Source organism: Salmo salar, chromosome ssa10 (genome assembly GCF_905237065.1).
Source record: "Salmo salar chromosome ssa10, Ssal_v3.1, whole genome shotgun sequence".
Classification (NCBI taxonomy): domain Eukaryota; kingdom Metazoa; phylum Chordata; class Actinopteri; order Salmoniformes; family Salmonidae; genus Salmo; species Salmo salar.
In genome coordinates this window covers 42,635,791-42,650,118 of record NC_059451.1, presented here as the reverse complement: position 1 = coordinate 42,650,118, position 14,328 = coordinate 42,635,791, and the positions used below count along the sequence as shown (strand labels likewise).

The window sequence follows — 14,328 nt, the reverse complement described above, 5'->3', positions numbered from 1 at the left end:
AAATTGCTGAAGTGAAATTAAAAAAATTACTTGTTTCAAAAAATTCTAAAACAATACTACAGAAAAGTGGTGCGTGTATATGTATTCACCCCCTTTGCTATAAAGCCGCTAAATAAGATCTAGTGCAACCAATTACCTTCAGAAGTCATATAATTAGTTAAATAAAGTCCACCTGTGTGCAATCTAAGTGTCACATGATCTGTCACATGATCTCAGTATATATACACCTGTTCAGAAAGGCCCCAGAGTCTGCAACACCACTAAGCAAGGGGCACCACCAAGCAAGTGGCACCGTGAAGATCAAGGAGCTCTCCAAACAGGTCAGGGACAAAGTTATGGAGAAGTACAAATCAGGGTTTGGATATAAAAAATTATCAGAAACTTTGAACATCCCACAGAGCACCATTAAATCCATTACTAAAAAATGGAAAGAATATGGCACCACAACAAACCTGATAAAAGAGGGCCGCCCACCAAACCTCATGGACCAGGCAAAGAGGGCATTAATCAGAGAGGCAACAAAGAGACCAAAGATAACCCTGAAGGAGCTGCAAAGCTCCACAGCGGAGATTCGAGTATCTGTCCATAGAACCACTTTTAGCCAAACACTCCACAGAGCTGGGCTTTACAGAAGAGTGTCCAGAAAAAAAGCCATTGCTTAAAGAAAAAAATAAGCAAGCACGTTTGGTGTTCGCCAAAAGGCATGTGGGAGACTCCCCAAACATATGGAAGAAGGTGCTCTGGTCAGATGAGACTAAAATGTACCTTTTTTGCCATCATGGAAAATGCTATGTCTGGCACAAACCCAACATTTCTCATCACCCGAGAACACCATCCCCACAGTGAAGCATGGTGGTGGCAGCATCATGCTGTGGGGATGTATTTCATCGGCAGGGACTGGGAAACTGGTCAGAATTGAAGGAATGATGAATGGAGCTAATTACAGGGAATTCTTGAGGGGAAACCTGTTTCAGTCTTCCAGAGATTTGAGACTGGGACAGAGGTTCACCTTCCAGCAGGACAATGACCCTAAGCATACTGCTCAAGCAACACTTGAGTGGTTTAAGGGGAAACATTTAAATGTCTTGGAATGGTCTAGTCAAAGCCCAGACCTCAATCCAATTGAGAATCTGTGGTATGACTTAAAGATTGCTGTACACCAGCGGAACCCATCCATCTTGAAGGAGCTGAAGCAGTTTTGTCTTGAAGAATGGGCAAAAATCCCAGTGACTAGATGTGTCAAGCTTATAGAGACATACCCCAAGAGACTTGCAGCTGTAATTGCTGCAAAAGGTGGCTCTACAAAGTATTGACTTTGGGGGGTGAATAGTTATGCATGCTCAAGTTCCGTTTTTTGTCTTATTTCTTGTTTGTTTAACAAAAAAAATATATTTTGCATCTTCAAAGTGGTAGGCATGTTGTGTAAATCAAATGATACAACCTCCCACCCCAAAAAAATATTCCAGGTTCTAAGGCAACAAAATAGGAAAAATGCCAATCCATTGATTCTTGAAGAATATAACTTAGAAATGCCTTATGAGCTTAGTTCAACTGTCACACTCCATGAGAACCCAAAATATAAGCTTGTTTTTCCCCAATGTTTGTAAACATTGTAAATGTAATAGCATGGTTAAAATAATAATTTTGATATTATGGAGGGTCAGTCCTTGCATCTATTAATCTAGAAGTGGTTACATTTCTCCAGGCCCATCCATCAGCTTTTTACCAAAACAGAGGCGGTACGACCGTTTTGTTATGGTTAAAGACAGCATAAACAGATATGGGACCAGGCTAGGAACTGAGGCAGTGTTTTTCCCCCAGACCCCTCAACCTAAACATGAGGCCTGTGAATCAACCATCATATTGGTTGGGAGGATATGACATTTTAGTAATTTAGCAGACACTCTTATCCAGAGCGACTTAAAATTTGTGGTGTTGGTGGTAACATATATTAGTTAATATATTTTCATACTATTTTCATACTGGTCCCCCGTCGGAATCAAACCCACAACCCTGGCGTTGCAAGCGCCACGCTCTACCAACTGAGCCACACGGGATTGCCTGTATGCTTCCTCTGTATGACAACAATAACAACGACATAGAGATCAGCCTACCAGCACCAGCTGCTTCACGGGGCTGAAATCAGACACAGCTGCCCTCATCCTCATGTCCTGCACGATGTCCTCTTTCCTCAGGATCTTGTAGGGGTTGTCCCCCGTGACGTCTTCGTCACAGCGACACCCAAACAGCTCCTGGGTAGCCGAGGTCAACGTCAAGGGGAAGATGTCATTAGGATGACCTTGATGTGAGGGGGACAAGGGTCAGACTGTTAAGGGAATTTGTCCAATAAGAACACAAACTTCTGTTTTCTGTTGCAATACATTTTGCTGTGCTGTGGCCGCCCCTAGAGAGTACCTCCAATTCCCAGTTGCAATAACAAGAAAAGATCTACTACAAAAATGTACAGCACTGTTCTTAATTGTGTTTTATCTGATTGTAAAAAAGTATGATAATACAAACATCATCACCAGCCTACAAACAATCAGAACAACAACATGATTCCAGTAACGCCATACACCAGAGCATGACAGTATTCACTTTGAAGCCTTTTAGTAAACAGGCTAGGAAGCTTCTCTTGTATACTTACTAAAATAAACTTATCTTGGACATAAACACAGGCTTACAGTGCATTGCATGCTATAGTAAACAGGGCTTTGCATAATTATAGCTCTCATCTCACCTGTGGCCTGCATCAAAGCCTTTCCACAGGGTTGAGGCTGAGGAGACCCAGAGAATGCTGAAGTACAACTTAAGTAACCACTTCCCAACTAGGTGTGTCTTCCCTTTGTTTTCAGACCACCAGCGCCCATGCCAAATTATTGTAGTGGAAACTCACACCATTCATTTACAGTGGGTGATGTGTTAAACATGCCATGTGGTACTTATGGAAAATATGTTATGCTTGAGTGATGATGAGAGGTTAAATGTAACATATGAAAAACAGGTGCCATCCCTCTTTGAAGGTAAAATCCATATAAAGTGTTTGTGAATCATATTGTTACCACCAACACCACACATTTTAAATCCAGTACATGTATTGGAGTTTGTCTAAGACATCTCTTTAAATGACAGACCAAGCATATAGCTCCAACTATTCTCCAACACATTACATTCAATAGGGCTGAATCATACTGCATCAACTGAGATGACCCTCCCAAGTGCATAATGCTATCATGTTCCCTTTACATGATAGCCGATGACCTAATCTAAAGTAAAAAGATACCCCTTTCCTTCTGCTGGTCTGGCCGGCATTTGTTAAGACTTAAAATTGAGATGGAAATATATATACTTGAGATGGAAATAGAGAAATATACTAACGGTTATGTGTATGTCCACAGGGTTTGCAACAGTACACCCATGCTCACATGAAAAGCATGCATAGGGTATACAGGTTTCCGCCCACAAAGAAACAGTGCTGATTAATATATCATGCTCATTACATCACCGTTTAAGAGTCAAATAGGCTCAGGCCTTAGGCTTCCTCTGGCATCTTCTGTCCCTGTCTGAGTGAACATGCAACGTAGGGAACCAGCCCCTCTAACACAGATGGAAGCAATCAAATACAGGCTTGTCATTCAATCAGGAGGGTAGTTTGCCGAAAGATGTTGTTTTCTGTCTTGTTTGTTGTGGAACAGGAACACATTAGTGTACTGTGTTTCTTTCTGCTACGATGGTAATGTGATGAGAGGCCAGATGTAGATCATGCAGGTGTTTATCAGACAGACCTGATTGTTCACAAGAGGGGAATTAGTGCCTTAGGACTAAGTTGTAAGGCTATAGTCATATTCTACTATGGCAGAGGCTGCAGTAATTAAGGAAAATAGTTTTCACACGACCCTTTGTGTTAAGGACCAGGATTGGGTAGGTTCATTTCTAATGTAATCCATTACAGTTACTAGTTACCAGTCCAAAATTTTACTCAGTAACGGAATCTTATTACTTAAAGTTACGTTTAGATTACTTACCCATTAAGAGGCGTTAGAAAACGAAATGGGTCCATCAAATACTTTTGGTGTCAACATAGTGGTTTCTGACTTGTGGTCAGACTTGCTCAGTTGGAACAAACTTAAACTTGCGGCATTTTTCAATGTTGAGTTAAATGTCATTGAGAAAACAGTCATAATGTATTTTAATGTAATGTAATATTTTTGCTGGTAACATAACTGATTACAGTTACAGTTTGTTTTTAAACCCAGATTACATGTAACCGATGACATGTACCGGTAATCAGTTACTCCCCAACCTTGTTAGGGACCCATCGCCGGCCTATTCAGAAAGCAGAGTTCAGGTTGCTAATGGTTTATGGAATTTCATGGGAATCAGCAGAGGAGAAGTGTCAGCGGTCTACATTTCTGGAGCAGCCAAAAACCCAGGGAATTCACTGAACTCATGCTGGGGTAGTTTACACTTAATGTTCTATATCTAAGTTATAGCCATTGCAGTATCATAAGTTTGATATACAGCAAAAGAGCCAGGAATATTCAGGAACATTTTTGATTAAATAGTTATATAATGCATGAAAGAAATCTTACCAGACCCTGCAACACTTCCTGCAGACGACTCATCAGCCTTTTTGTCTACATTGATTCAAAACAGCAGAAATGGTCATACTTGATGTACTTTTATTTTACATTTGCATTAGTATCATTAAAATTAGGAAAATAAACATGACAGGTGAAGTATGATACAAAAAAGTCAGATGTACTGAAGGGATCATACATACCTTTCCCCTTACTGGTAGTGGTTGTGCTCTTGGGTCTCTTTGTGGACATCTCTGTAGTTAAGCGTAATCACAAAGATATTTGCTGTGGAGCATTATGATATTGAGAGTTACTGGTCTGTATCAAACAGCCGTCTACACCTACTCTCTTTTGTCTATAAATTAGATGTGTCTAATCTAAAAATAAACATATATGGAAATGGAGTGAGGTTTGTTCACTGTGATTTTTAGCCCAGTTTACAGAGCCGGATAGCCATATCATGTGCTGTGGCGACATCCGGTGGCAAATACTCGCTACTCTTCTATTTTTAGAGACAGTGGTGACACAAGGCGAAACTAAACTGTGTTTAGAAAAAAACATTGATGATAGGATAGGAATTATAAAGTGTGTGAACGAGTTGGTGGAATTAGCTAGCTGGTTGGGTCTCTGGCTGGCTAGTTAGCTAACGTCAGCTACAGCTAATTCTAGCTGGCTAACATTAGCTATAACATTATTCGAGATTGCCTGCCCTGTATTCGTCTAACTGCTAAATGTTGCTGTTAATCTTGTTAGCTATGTAGCTAGCTAGATGTTAATATACATGTTAAAATATACACAAAGGCCTCCCTTATGTTTACCGTACATTAATTTCGGGTTTCCCTCATTCTCAGCAACCAAAATAAATCCCCAACTTTCGCTGTTCAGCTCCAAGAACAAGTTTCCTGCATCAGTTTGGTTGCTAGTAGTTACTGGAGTCAAATTAGCTGATGGACAGGTTGAACAGCCAGTCGCGGCCACTTGAAATGAAGCCTCCCACTTGGCCACGCCTATTTTACCACACTACCCGCAAAAGACACCCGTTGCTCACTCGCGCTTTTAATTCTGGGATTTGTGATTATATTGACAATTGGGACATGACTCATGATGAATTTTTTATGGACTATTATTGTCAGGACGGGACAGCTCAGGATATTATTCTTCACATGGAAAATATGAATCATATTTATCCAGGCTACAGCAATACTTGATTATACAATTAAAATTGGATAATGTTGAGACAATTTTCTGATGAAATAAACTGTCTAATCATCGGATATACTGGTTACTACTGTATCCCATCTCAAGTGAACGGGGGACTCATTTTTGGATACATTTTGGATCGCAAATGTGACTGACCATTCATCAACTGACATCAATAACAGCCAATTAGCCAGCAACCAAAAGTAGATGGTAAGGAGCCTATCAAGACCATTTCTCAAATGATTGATCCCAGTCAAGTGTGCTCGGGACGGGTCCAGTTGGGCACGTTGGGTAGCATACTTTTTAGCTTGTCCCCCACTATGCTGCATGCTTAGTGTGCTGTTTTTGTGTTGTTGAGCGAAATGGTGGAAAGTGATCATGTGTCGGAATGTGAGATGCGGTTTGTTATTCAGCACTGCTCGGGTCAAAGCTCAGGTAAGAAAGCGAGCGAACCTGACCCATTCTCTCATTCTCTTCCTCTAACTTGCTTTCCGAATGAATGAATGATGACAAACGCAGAACGAATGTACAGAGATCGAAACAATGTCATGATGATATGCTACCAGTAAAGGCAACGCACATACCGTGTTGAACAAACTGAATGCCTATTCGTAAAATGCCCATCTTGCCAGTGCCACATAATTTCTGCAAGGTGTCCTTGTCCAATTTGCTCACCTGGGTGTGCAACTAGTCCAACACAATTACAGGTGTCAGTGTCACCAAGAATGAGGAACAGACACACTGCACAGCATTTAAGTTAGGCTATTTATCAAGATAAAGTAAACCACTTGCCTGGTGAGCAGGTTCTTATCCCACAGCATGTTTGGAGAGGATTTGTGAATAGTCTAGAGTTAGGCTATCAATTGTGTAAAAGTGAACACTGTTGAACACATATAGAATCACTAGAATGGGAATAGATTATATTTCTATGATTAAACACGCGTTGTTTCTATTTCCTTTAGAGATGGAGCATTCAGGTGGTTTCTACAGCTCTGTGTACGAGCCAAATGGGCATGCTGCCTGGGCAGACAACCAGCAGCACCAGGACAAGGAGACAGCGGACAACCTCAGGAGGAAGATCAAGTACTTCTTCATGAACCCCTGTGAGAAATACAAAGCCCGTGGACGGAAACCATGGAAACTGATGCTCCAGATCATCAAGATCGCCATCATTACCATCCAGGTACTGACCAATGAGCAAACAGTCAACAGAGACGGGGTACTTTTTGGTTGTTTAGTTCTGAACTATTCCATATCCAATCCTAAAAAGACCCAACATAGAAAGAAAGAAATAGAGACAGACAGACACAGCCATATCCTGATCACGCAAATCAGCAGTGTCATAGTTTTAAACCATCCCAACTATACCAGATGTATGCCATATCCCAGTACTCATTGACAGTGGTCACCAACTTTCTCATACATAGTGATGGAAGCCACTATATATGGCATTTTGTTGGAATGCATCCTCCGTGTGTCAAAACTTTTCTCTTCCCAGTTGGTGTCTTTTGGACTGAGCAATCAGATGGTGGTGACCTTCAAAGAAGAGAACCTCATGACATTCAAGCATCTCTTCCTCAAAGATTACGTGGATGGCCGTGGGGACTCTTATGCTGTGTACAGGCAGGATGAGGTGTATGAACACATCTCTTACATAGTCGATAAGGTAAGGACAGTCAACAGCTGCTATTACATTCTATCAAACATAAACTGTGATTGGAAATGAATGATATACAGGGATATCTCCTCTGTATTGCTTTTGGTTTCTAATTGAGGACAGTAGGTCAAACCTGTGAGATGGTAACCAGTTTTTGTTGCCTGGAAATCAGAAGCTAGTTCTGACCATTCCCTCATCATCCTGTGAGATTCTGTGTCCTGAGAACTCAAAATACTGTTTACCAGGTGTATTCCCCCTAGTCCCACCAATATTCTGAATCCTGAGGAACAGTTGACAGTGACATAATGGCATGTGATTGTCAAGCACCACAATGGTTTACTCCTTTGTTTTGTCACATTACTGTCAATCATTGGTTGAGTTTTATAGGTAAAGTAGCTTGTATAGTTCTGTCCTCTTAGAGGACTTTGTACAGTACCTAGCTCCTTTAATTTTTGATGGCTTATTGCTGTGTAAAGGTAGTGTTTTATAGAGCATGATTCCAATGAAATACCTACCCAATGTCTGTTTTATTTGTGTTTAGCCTCCAACTTCTGTTCTGTCATAGCTTGATAGTTCACCAACATTTTCAAGTTGTACTAGTCGTATGTACAGGATACACATGGTATACACCGTCCAACGAAATTCTTACTTGAGGTTCCTTCTCCACAATGCAACAACAATAAGAAATACATTTTAAAAATAAGAATATGAACATAAAGTAAATGGCTTAGTAAAATAGAATAAACATTTTTTGCATAAGTATAATACAGGAATGCACAATTTATAGTCCAGTATTTACACATGTATCAAGGAATGGGGGATTGGGGGGCAAGTGTTAAAATTGTGCAGTATTCATGTCATCCCTTGTCAATCAAACATCATTTGAGTAAATACAGTATGTGATTGCTTACTTTTTAATGTTACAGTTGTCATTCTTTTATGTCCTAATTGTAGTATTCCCGTCTGCGAAATATCACCGTTGGTAACCATGCCTATGAGAAGAAGGGGGACACCTATTCCCCTCTGTCTCTGTGCCAAGAGTTCTACAGGAATGGAAGCATTTCACCAGCCAATGAGACCTTTGATATAGACGCACAGATTGAAACTGGTAGGCTAATGGTCGCTGTATACTATATGTAATTTGCAGTTTAGCTTTCAGTGGTGTGTAAGAGTTGCCTGACGACTCAAACTGAATTCTTCCACTGCTCTATCGTTCGCCACATACGTCAGTCTGAGACTGCCATTATTGAAGTTGTTTGTGGTGACATCAAAATGAGCGGTGTTGTACAAAGTAATCAGCAATTGGATCATCTCTAACCAATCAGAGTATCAAAGCCAATGACACATTTTCAAAATGCTGCTTTACACACGTGTGTTCTGGGACCAATCAGACAGTCTAGAATGGATTTCCATTCTTGAAATCGTTGGAGAGGCGTTCCAATCCAGACTCAATGCGGAGAAGAAACTAACGGCCATGGGTGTATCGTTTGTCCAGAGCAAGGAGTTTGGGTAGCCAGGCAAGTCTAAGATGTTCGACATGCTTTAATCACTTTATCAGAATGGTCTGAACAGAATGTTATGATTTGGACTGAGGTGGTTTTGATAAGCAATCTTTTTAAATTCAGATTTTTTTTATTTATTGCTGAAATGTTTTTACCCCACAACAGAATGCCTTGAGATTGTTCCAGTGTTCCCCATGGGAAGCACAACCGAGGATGATCTGTTGAATTTCGTTGTGGATTTCAAAAGGTATCAGGCCGTGATATTAAACTTAGAATTTTTCAATGCATAATCATAAGTAATAGAACTGTATCCACTGTATACTTTAAACAAAAACAGTTTTTTTTGCTTACAGTAAGTACATGGGTGTGGGGTGACAGCCCTTTAAACAAACACATTACATAATATTCAGAACTGGATCCCTCATGTTTTTGTCCTAAATGTAGGTTGTTGTACTTGTCAGTGATTAGGATACTGTATTTATCTTTGCGACTTGCAGATTGTTGAATGTGAAGATCAAGTTCACTCTGAAGGCCATAAACCTACAAACAGTCAGAAACAGAGAGCTGCCAAACTGCTATGACTTTGATGTCACGGTATGTCATCTGACTCCAGGCTGTTTCTCTACCTCACCTCACTTATTGGCTAGGCAGATTATAGACATATTCCCAGTATGACGGAATGTTCTCTGCATTTAGAAGTTTGTTCCCATTTTTATCCATTCGAGTTCCACTGTTTTCTTCAAAGTTGGTAGTTAATTGTTTGAAACTTGAGAAATGTATTAGGTGTGACTGGAATGCTAGCTAGGGCTGGTAAAACATTAACTCTCATACCCTTTCCTTCCGTATTTGAAAACCATGTATCTTTCTCTGGTTAACAGATCACCTTCAACAACCAAGCCCACAGTGGCAGAATAAAAGTCGACCTGGACAATGACGTTGATATAAATGAATGTAGAGACTGGAAAGTAATCGGGGCATGTATGTTCAGTGTATAATCATTAGCCTTTCCTGTTTCATTTTAGAGCTATCTGTATTTGAAAGGGTGTGTTTTATAAATCAAAGTTCTGCAGTAATTGTTTTCAACCAATCATTGGCAGAGTTGTTCTAGTTTAGTTTTCTCTCCCCAGCTCCCAAGAACATCTATTACCCACTGCTGTTTGACTGTCTCATCATTGTAACGTGCATCACCTCTCTGGCCCTCTGCACACGCTCTGTGCTCAACGGGATACGGCTACAGTTTGTAAGTCTACTATTCTGCCCTACAAAGGCAAAGTACAGTAACTACGAATTTGGTAAAAAAATCTTTCATCTGTTGTAATGGCCAGGTATACTATCTGATTTCATGTGATATTTAGTTTTCTGACACAAGAACAAGCCAGTCGATCAGAATATGTCAGGAAGTACCAGAAATTGCCGTCTGTCTAATTACCTAGGCACTGCACTTTTGCAGGGCAGTATTGTCAACAGTGAAAGGTGAGTGAGGTGAGTGGTTTTTGTGTGTTATGGCTGGTTTCTGTAAAGCTGTCTGTATCTGCCTCATTTTTCCAGGAGTACACAGACTTCTGCCTAGTCCGTCAAGGGAAGAAGGTTCCATGGTCCGATAGGCTGGAGTTTCTGAACGGCTGGTATATCCTCATCATCGCCAGTGATACACTCACCATCATCGGTTCCATTCTTAAAATAGAAATCCAGACAAAGGTGTGTGTGACATGTTATTCGCATTAGCCTTCACACATTACACAAATATTATTAGTCTAATTTGTATGCTTTTCCCTTAGATTCTCACTAGTTATGATGTCTGCAGCATCTTTCTCGGAACAGGCACAATGCTTGTTTGGATCGGAGTCATACGCTACATGGGATACTTCAAGAAGTACAATGTAGGACACTCGTGTTGAATTCAACACTTGATGCTTCACACAAGACATATTATGTTTTTTTTAATTGGAATACTGGGTGAGTTCCATAGGAATTCCATTGATCTGTGGATTGTGATTGGTTATTCCTAGATTCTCATCCTGACCCTGAGAGCAGCTTTCCCAAATGTGGTTCGGTTCATCGGTTGTGCCGGAATCATTTACCTGGGGTACTGTTTCTGTGGCTGGATCGTGCTCGGGCCCTACCATGAGAAGGTAGGAGATCAAACGAGGATTGAACCCACAACCTGTTGGGAGTGTTATCACTCAACCACACAAGTGCCAGGGGTTTTTAACAGCAAAAGGAGGCTTTAACTGGATTTAAAAAAAAAATGTTTTTACCATAGCCTTGTCTGTTTTGTTCTGTTAGTTCCGGACCCTGAACACAGTATCAGAGTGCCTGTTCTCGCTGATCAACGGAGATGACATGTATCCCACCTTCAAGTACATGAAGCAGAAGAGTTACCTGGTGTGGCTTTTCAGCAGAGTCTACCTCTACACCTTCGTCTCGCTCTTCATCTACATGATCCTCAGCCTCTTCATCACCCTTATCACTGATACCTATGACACCATCAAGGTTAAGATTCATTATAGGCAGTGTACAGCCGGCAGATATTGAATAGTTCTGGATGGTGATTTGCTAACCATATGTCTAAACTAAACCCTTACCTTAACAGATTTCCATGCCTAATATTTAGATCTGATGGTCGAATATGCACTTCTGTTATTATAACATTTCACTTGCTTTTTGTTACAATACTATTCCTAGTAAAAACATTTCCTCACCAGAACAATCCTATCGTTTGTCTTGCAGCAACAGCAGCAGGAAGGGAGCCCAGTGTCGGAGCTGCATTGTTTCATGTCTGAGTGTAAAGATCTGCCCACCTCAGGACGCTACCGCGTAGAGGGGGAGTCTGGCTCCTTCACCTGCTGCTTCCCCAGGTGAGGACAAACTTAGTGGCATTTTGTATTTCTTAGGGATCCTACCAAGGCAGCAGCTACTCGTCCTAGGGTCCAAGCACATTAAGGCACTTACATTACATATAAAACACTACATCAAATAACATTATTACACAACTACATATCTACTATACAAAATGTATAATACTACCATACAACAATATTACAATGTACGTGTGTAGAGTGCGTGTGCTAGCGCTTGTATGCGTGTCTGTACCTTTGTTTGACTCTTCACAGTCCCTGCTGTTCTATAAGGTATATTTTTATCTTCTTTTTTTCCCTACTGATTGTATCAGTTACCTGATGTGGAATAGAGTTCCATGTAGTCATGGCTCTATGTAGTACTGTGCGCCTCCCATAGTCTGTTCTGGACTTGGGTGTGCTAGTAGTTGAAACAGACAGCTTGGTGCATTCAGCTTGACAACACTTCTTACAAAAACAAGTAGTGATGAAGTCGATCTCGCCACTTTGAGCCATGAGAGATTGACATGCATATCATTGTTAGCTCCCCATGTACTTTTAAGGGCCAGCCGTGCTGCCCTGTTCTGAGCCAATTGTAAGTCCCTCTTTGTGGCATCTAACCACACGACTGACCAGTAGTCCAGGTGCAACAAAACTAGGGCCTGTAGAACCTGCTAATGTTAAGAAGGCAGAACAGTGCTTTTTATGGACAGACTTCTCATTTTAGCTACTTTATTTTTTTTTATTTAACTAGGCAAGTCAGTTAACAAATTCTTATTTACAATGATGGCCTACCCCGGCCAAACACAGATGACGCTGGGCCAATTGTGTGCCGCCATATGGGACTCCCAATCACGTCTGGATGTGATTGACTGGATTCGAACCAGGGACTGTAGTGACGCCTCTTGCACTGAGATGCAGTGCCTTAGACCGCTGCACCACTCGGGAGATGTATCAATATGTTTTGACCATGACAGTTTACAATCCAGTGTTGCTCCAAACAGTTTAGTCACCTCAACTTGCTCAATTCCAACAATTATTCATTACAAGATTTAGGGTTTAATGAACGATTTGTCCCAAATACAATGCTTTTAGTTTTTGAAATATTTAGGACTAACTTATTCCTTTCCACCCATTCTGAAACTAACTGCAGCTCTTTAAGTGTTGCTGACGTGTATATTGTTGAGTCATCTGCATACATAGGCACACTAGCTTTACTCAAAGCCAGTGGAATGTCATTAGTAAAGATTGAAAAGAATAATGGGCCTAGACAGCTGCCCTGGGAATTCCTGATTCTACCTGGATTATGTTGGAGAGGCTTCCATTACACCCTCTGTTTTCTGTTAGACCGGTAACTCTTTATCCACAATATAGCAAGGGGTGTAAAGCCATACGTTTTTTCAGCAGCAGACAATGATCGACAATGTCAAAAGCCGCACTGAAATCTAACAAAACGGCCCCCACAATCCTTTTTAATGAATTTCTCTCAGCCAATCATCAGTCATTTGTGTAAGTGCTTTGCTTGTTGAATGTCCTTCCCTATACATGTGCTGAAAGTCTGTCAATTTGTTTACTGTAAAATAACATTGTATTTGGTCCATTTTTTACTAAGGGTTGGTAACAGGCTGTCAGAGGTTCTCTAAAATATTATGTTGCGTCTTGAATTCTGGATCACAGCAGAACCAGGGTTGGGGGTCAATTCAGGAAGTAAACTGAATTTCCAAATCAATTTACTTGAAATATAATTCACCTCACCCTTAAAGGAACCAATGATTGAACACAGGTTATGTGAAGTGACATGTTCTTTCAGTCCAAAGATTAACCAATGTAACTTTCAACTAACTTGTCAATTGTTTTGTTTTCCCCCCAGATGCAAGGACTCACGAGAAAGGCTGAGCTCTGAATCAATAGACTCTGAGCCATAGTGGACCTTTTATCGGTCTGAGGTTAGAGATTAGTAAGAAACCTTACACATAACCATGACCAGCACTTTACTGTACAGTTTAGCCCAGCAAAACATTGTCCTGTACTTCTAGGCCTGCTTTAATCTTATTCACCAGCTAACTTGATGCAGTAGCAATTGAGCCTGGGGATGAGGTTAGACCTGTTATGAATTGTCACTGTGTAATATGCCTGTTAATGTACTGAAGTTGATGACCACAATGATATGCACTGATGAATGTTGATTATTTGAATGTACTGTAAATATCAAAACATGAATTGTTCAAAGACATGGGATGGCAACATTAATAAAATGAATAGCACAAAAAAGTTGCTATTCCCTAAATGTATTTTTCCCAAGCCCAGTAGATTGCAACATTTTAGTTGGATTCCCAAAGGGCAGTTGGCATCTAATCACGAGAAAGGGTTGATTTGGAGTGGACACGGAAATGCAACTTATTTTTTGTTAAAATTAGGCTTTATTTCCTCAAGGTGGGCATACACCGGAAGTATAAAACATTGCGGACCTGTACAATTTATTTTACTCTTAACTTTTCCATCAACATAAGCTTATATATGATCCAAAATAAATGCAATTAAAACAAGTTTAA

At 40.5% G+C, this 14,328-nt stretch overlaps 2 protein-coding genes across 5 annotated transcripts in view; one reads left to right on the top strand and one right to left on the bottom strand.

Moving 5' to 3' along the window:
* dnai3 (dynein axonemal intermediate chain 3) overlaps positions 1 to 5,531 on the bottom strand; it is a 35,498-nt gene extending 29,967 nt beyond the window's left edge. For all 3 annotated transcript variants that reach the window (XR_006756947.1, XM_014123366.2, XM_014123368.2), the window contains exons 1-4: positions 5,404 to 5,531; positions 4,784 to 4,865; positions 4,593 to 4,637; positions 2,115 to 2,299 (exon numbers count right to left, since the gene is read on the bottom strand). Coding sequence is in view for 2 of the 3 variants with exons in the window: in XM_014123366.2 (XP_013978841.1) it covers positions 2,115 to 2,299; positions 4,593 to 4,637; positions 4,784 to 4,832 (279 nt within the window). In the remaining variant the exon portion in view is untranslated. The remainder of the gene's footprint in view (positions 1 to 2,114; positions 2,300 to 4,592; positions 4,638 to 4,783; positions 4,866 to 5,403) is intronic.
* Positions 5,532 to 5,642: 111 nt separating this feature from the next.
* On the top strand, positions 5,643 to 14,322 carry mcoln3b (mucolipin TRP cation channel 3b). Of its 2 annotated transcripts, none has more exons than XM_014123363.2 (14): positions 5,643 to 6,215; positions 6,743 to 6,963; positions 7,279 to 7,446; positions 8,392 to 8,545; positions 9,105 to 9,186; positions 9,437 to 9,533; positions 9,818 to 9,917; positions 10,067 to 10,179; positions 10,488 to 10,637; positions 10,718 to 10,819; positions 10,949 to 11,071; positions 11,226 to 11,432; positions 11,670 to 11,797; positions 13,647 to 14,322. In XM_014123363.2, the coding sequence occupies exons 1-14, from the start codon at positions 6,143 to 6,145 to the stop codon at positions 13,699 to 13,701; spliced, it is 1,773 nt and encodes a 590-aa protein (XP_013978838.1). In that variant the 5' UTR covers positions 5,643 to 6,142; the 3' UTR covers positions 13,702 to 14,322. The 2 variants fall into 2 exon arrangements, with proteins under 2 accessions (XP_013978838.1, XP_013978839.1); XM_014123364.2 differs by having other exon boundaries at positions 5,644 to 5,990.
* Positions 14,323 to 14,328: the final 6 nt, after the last annotated feature.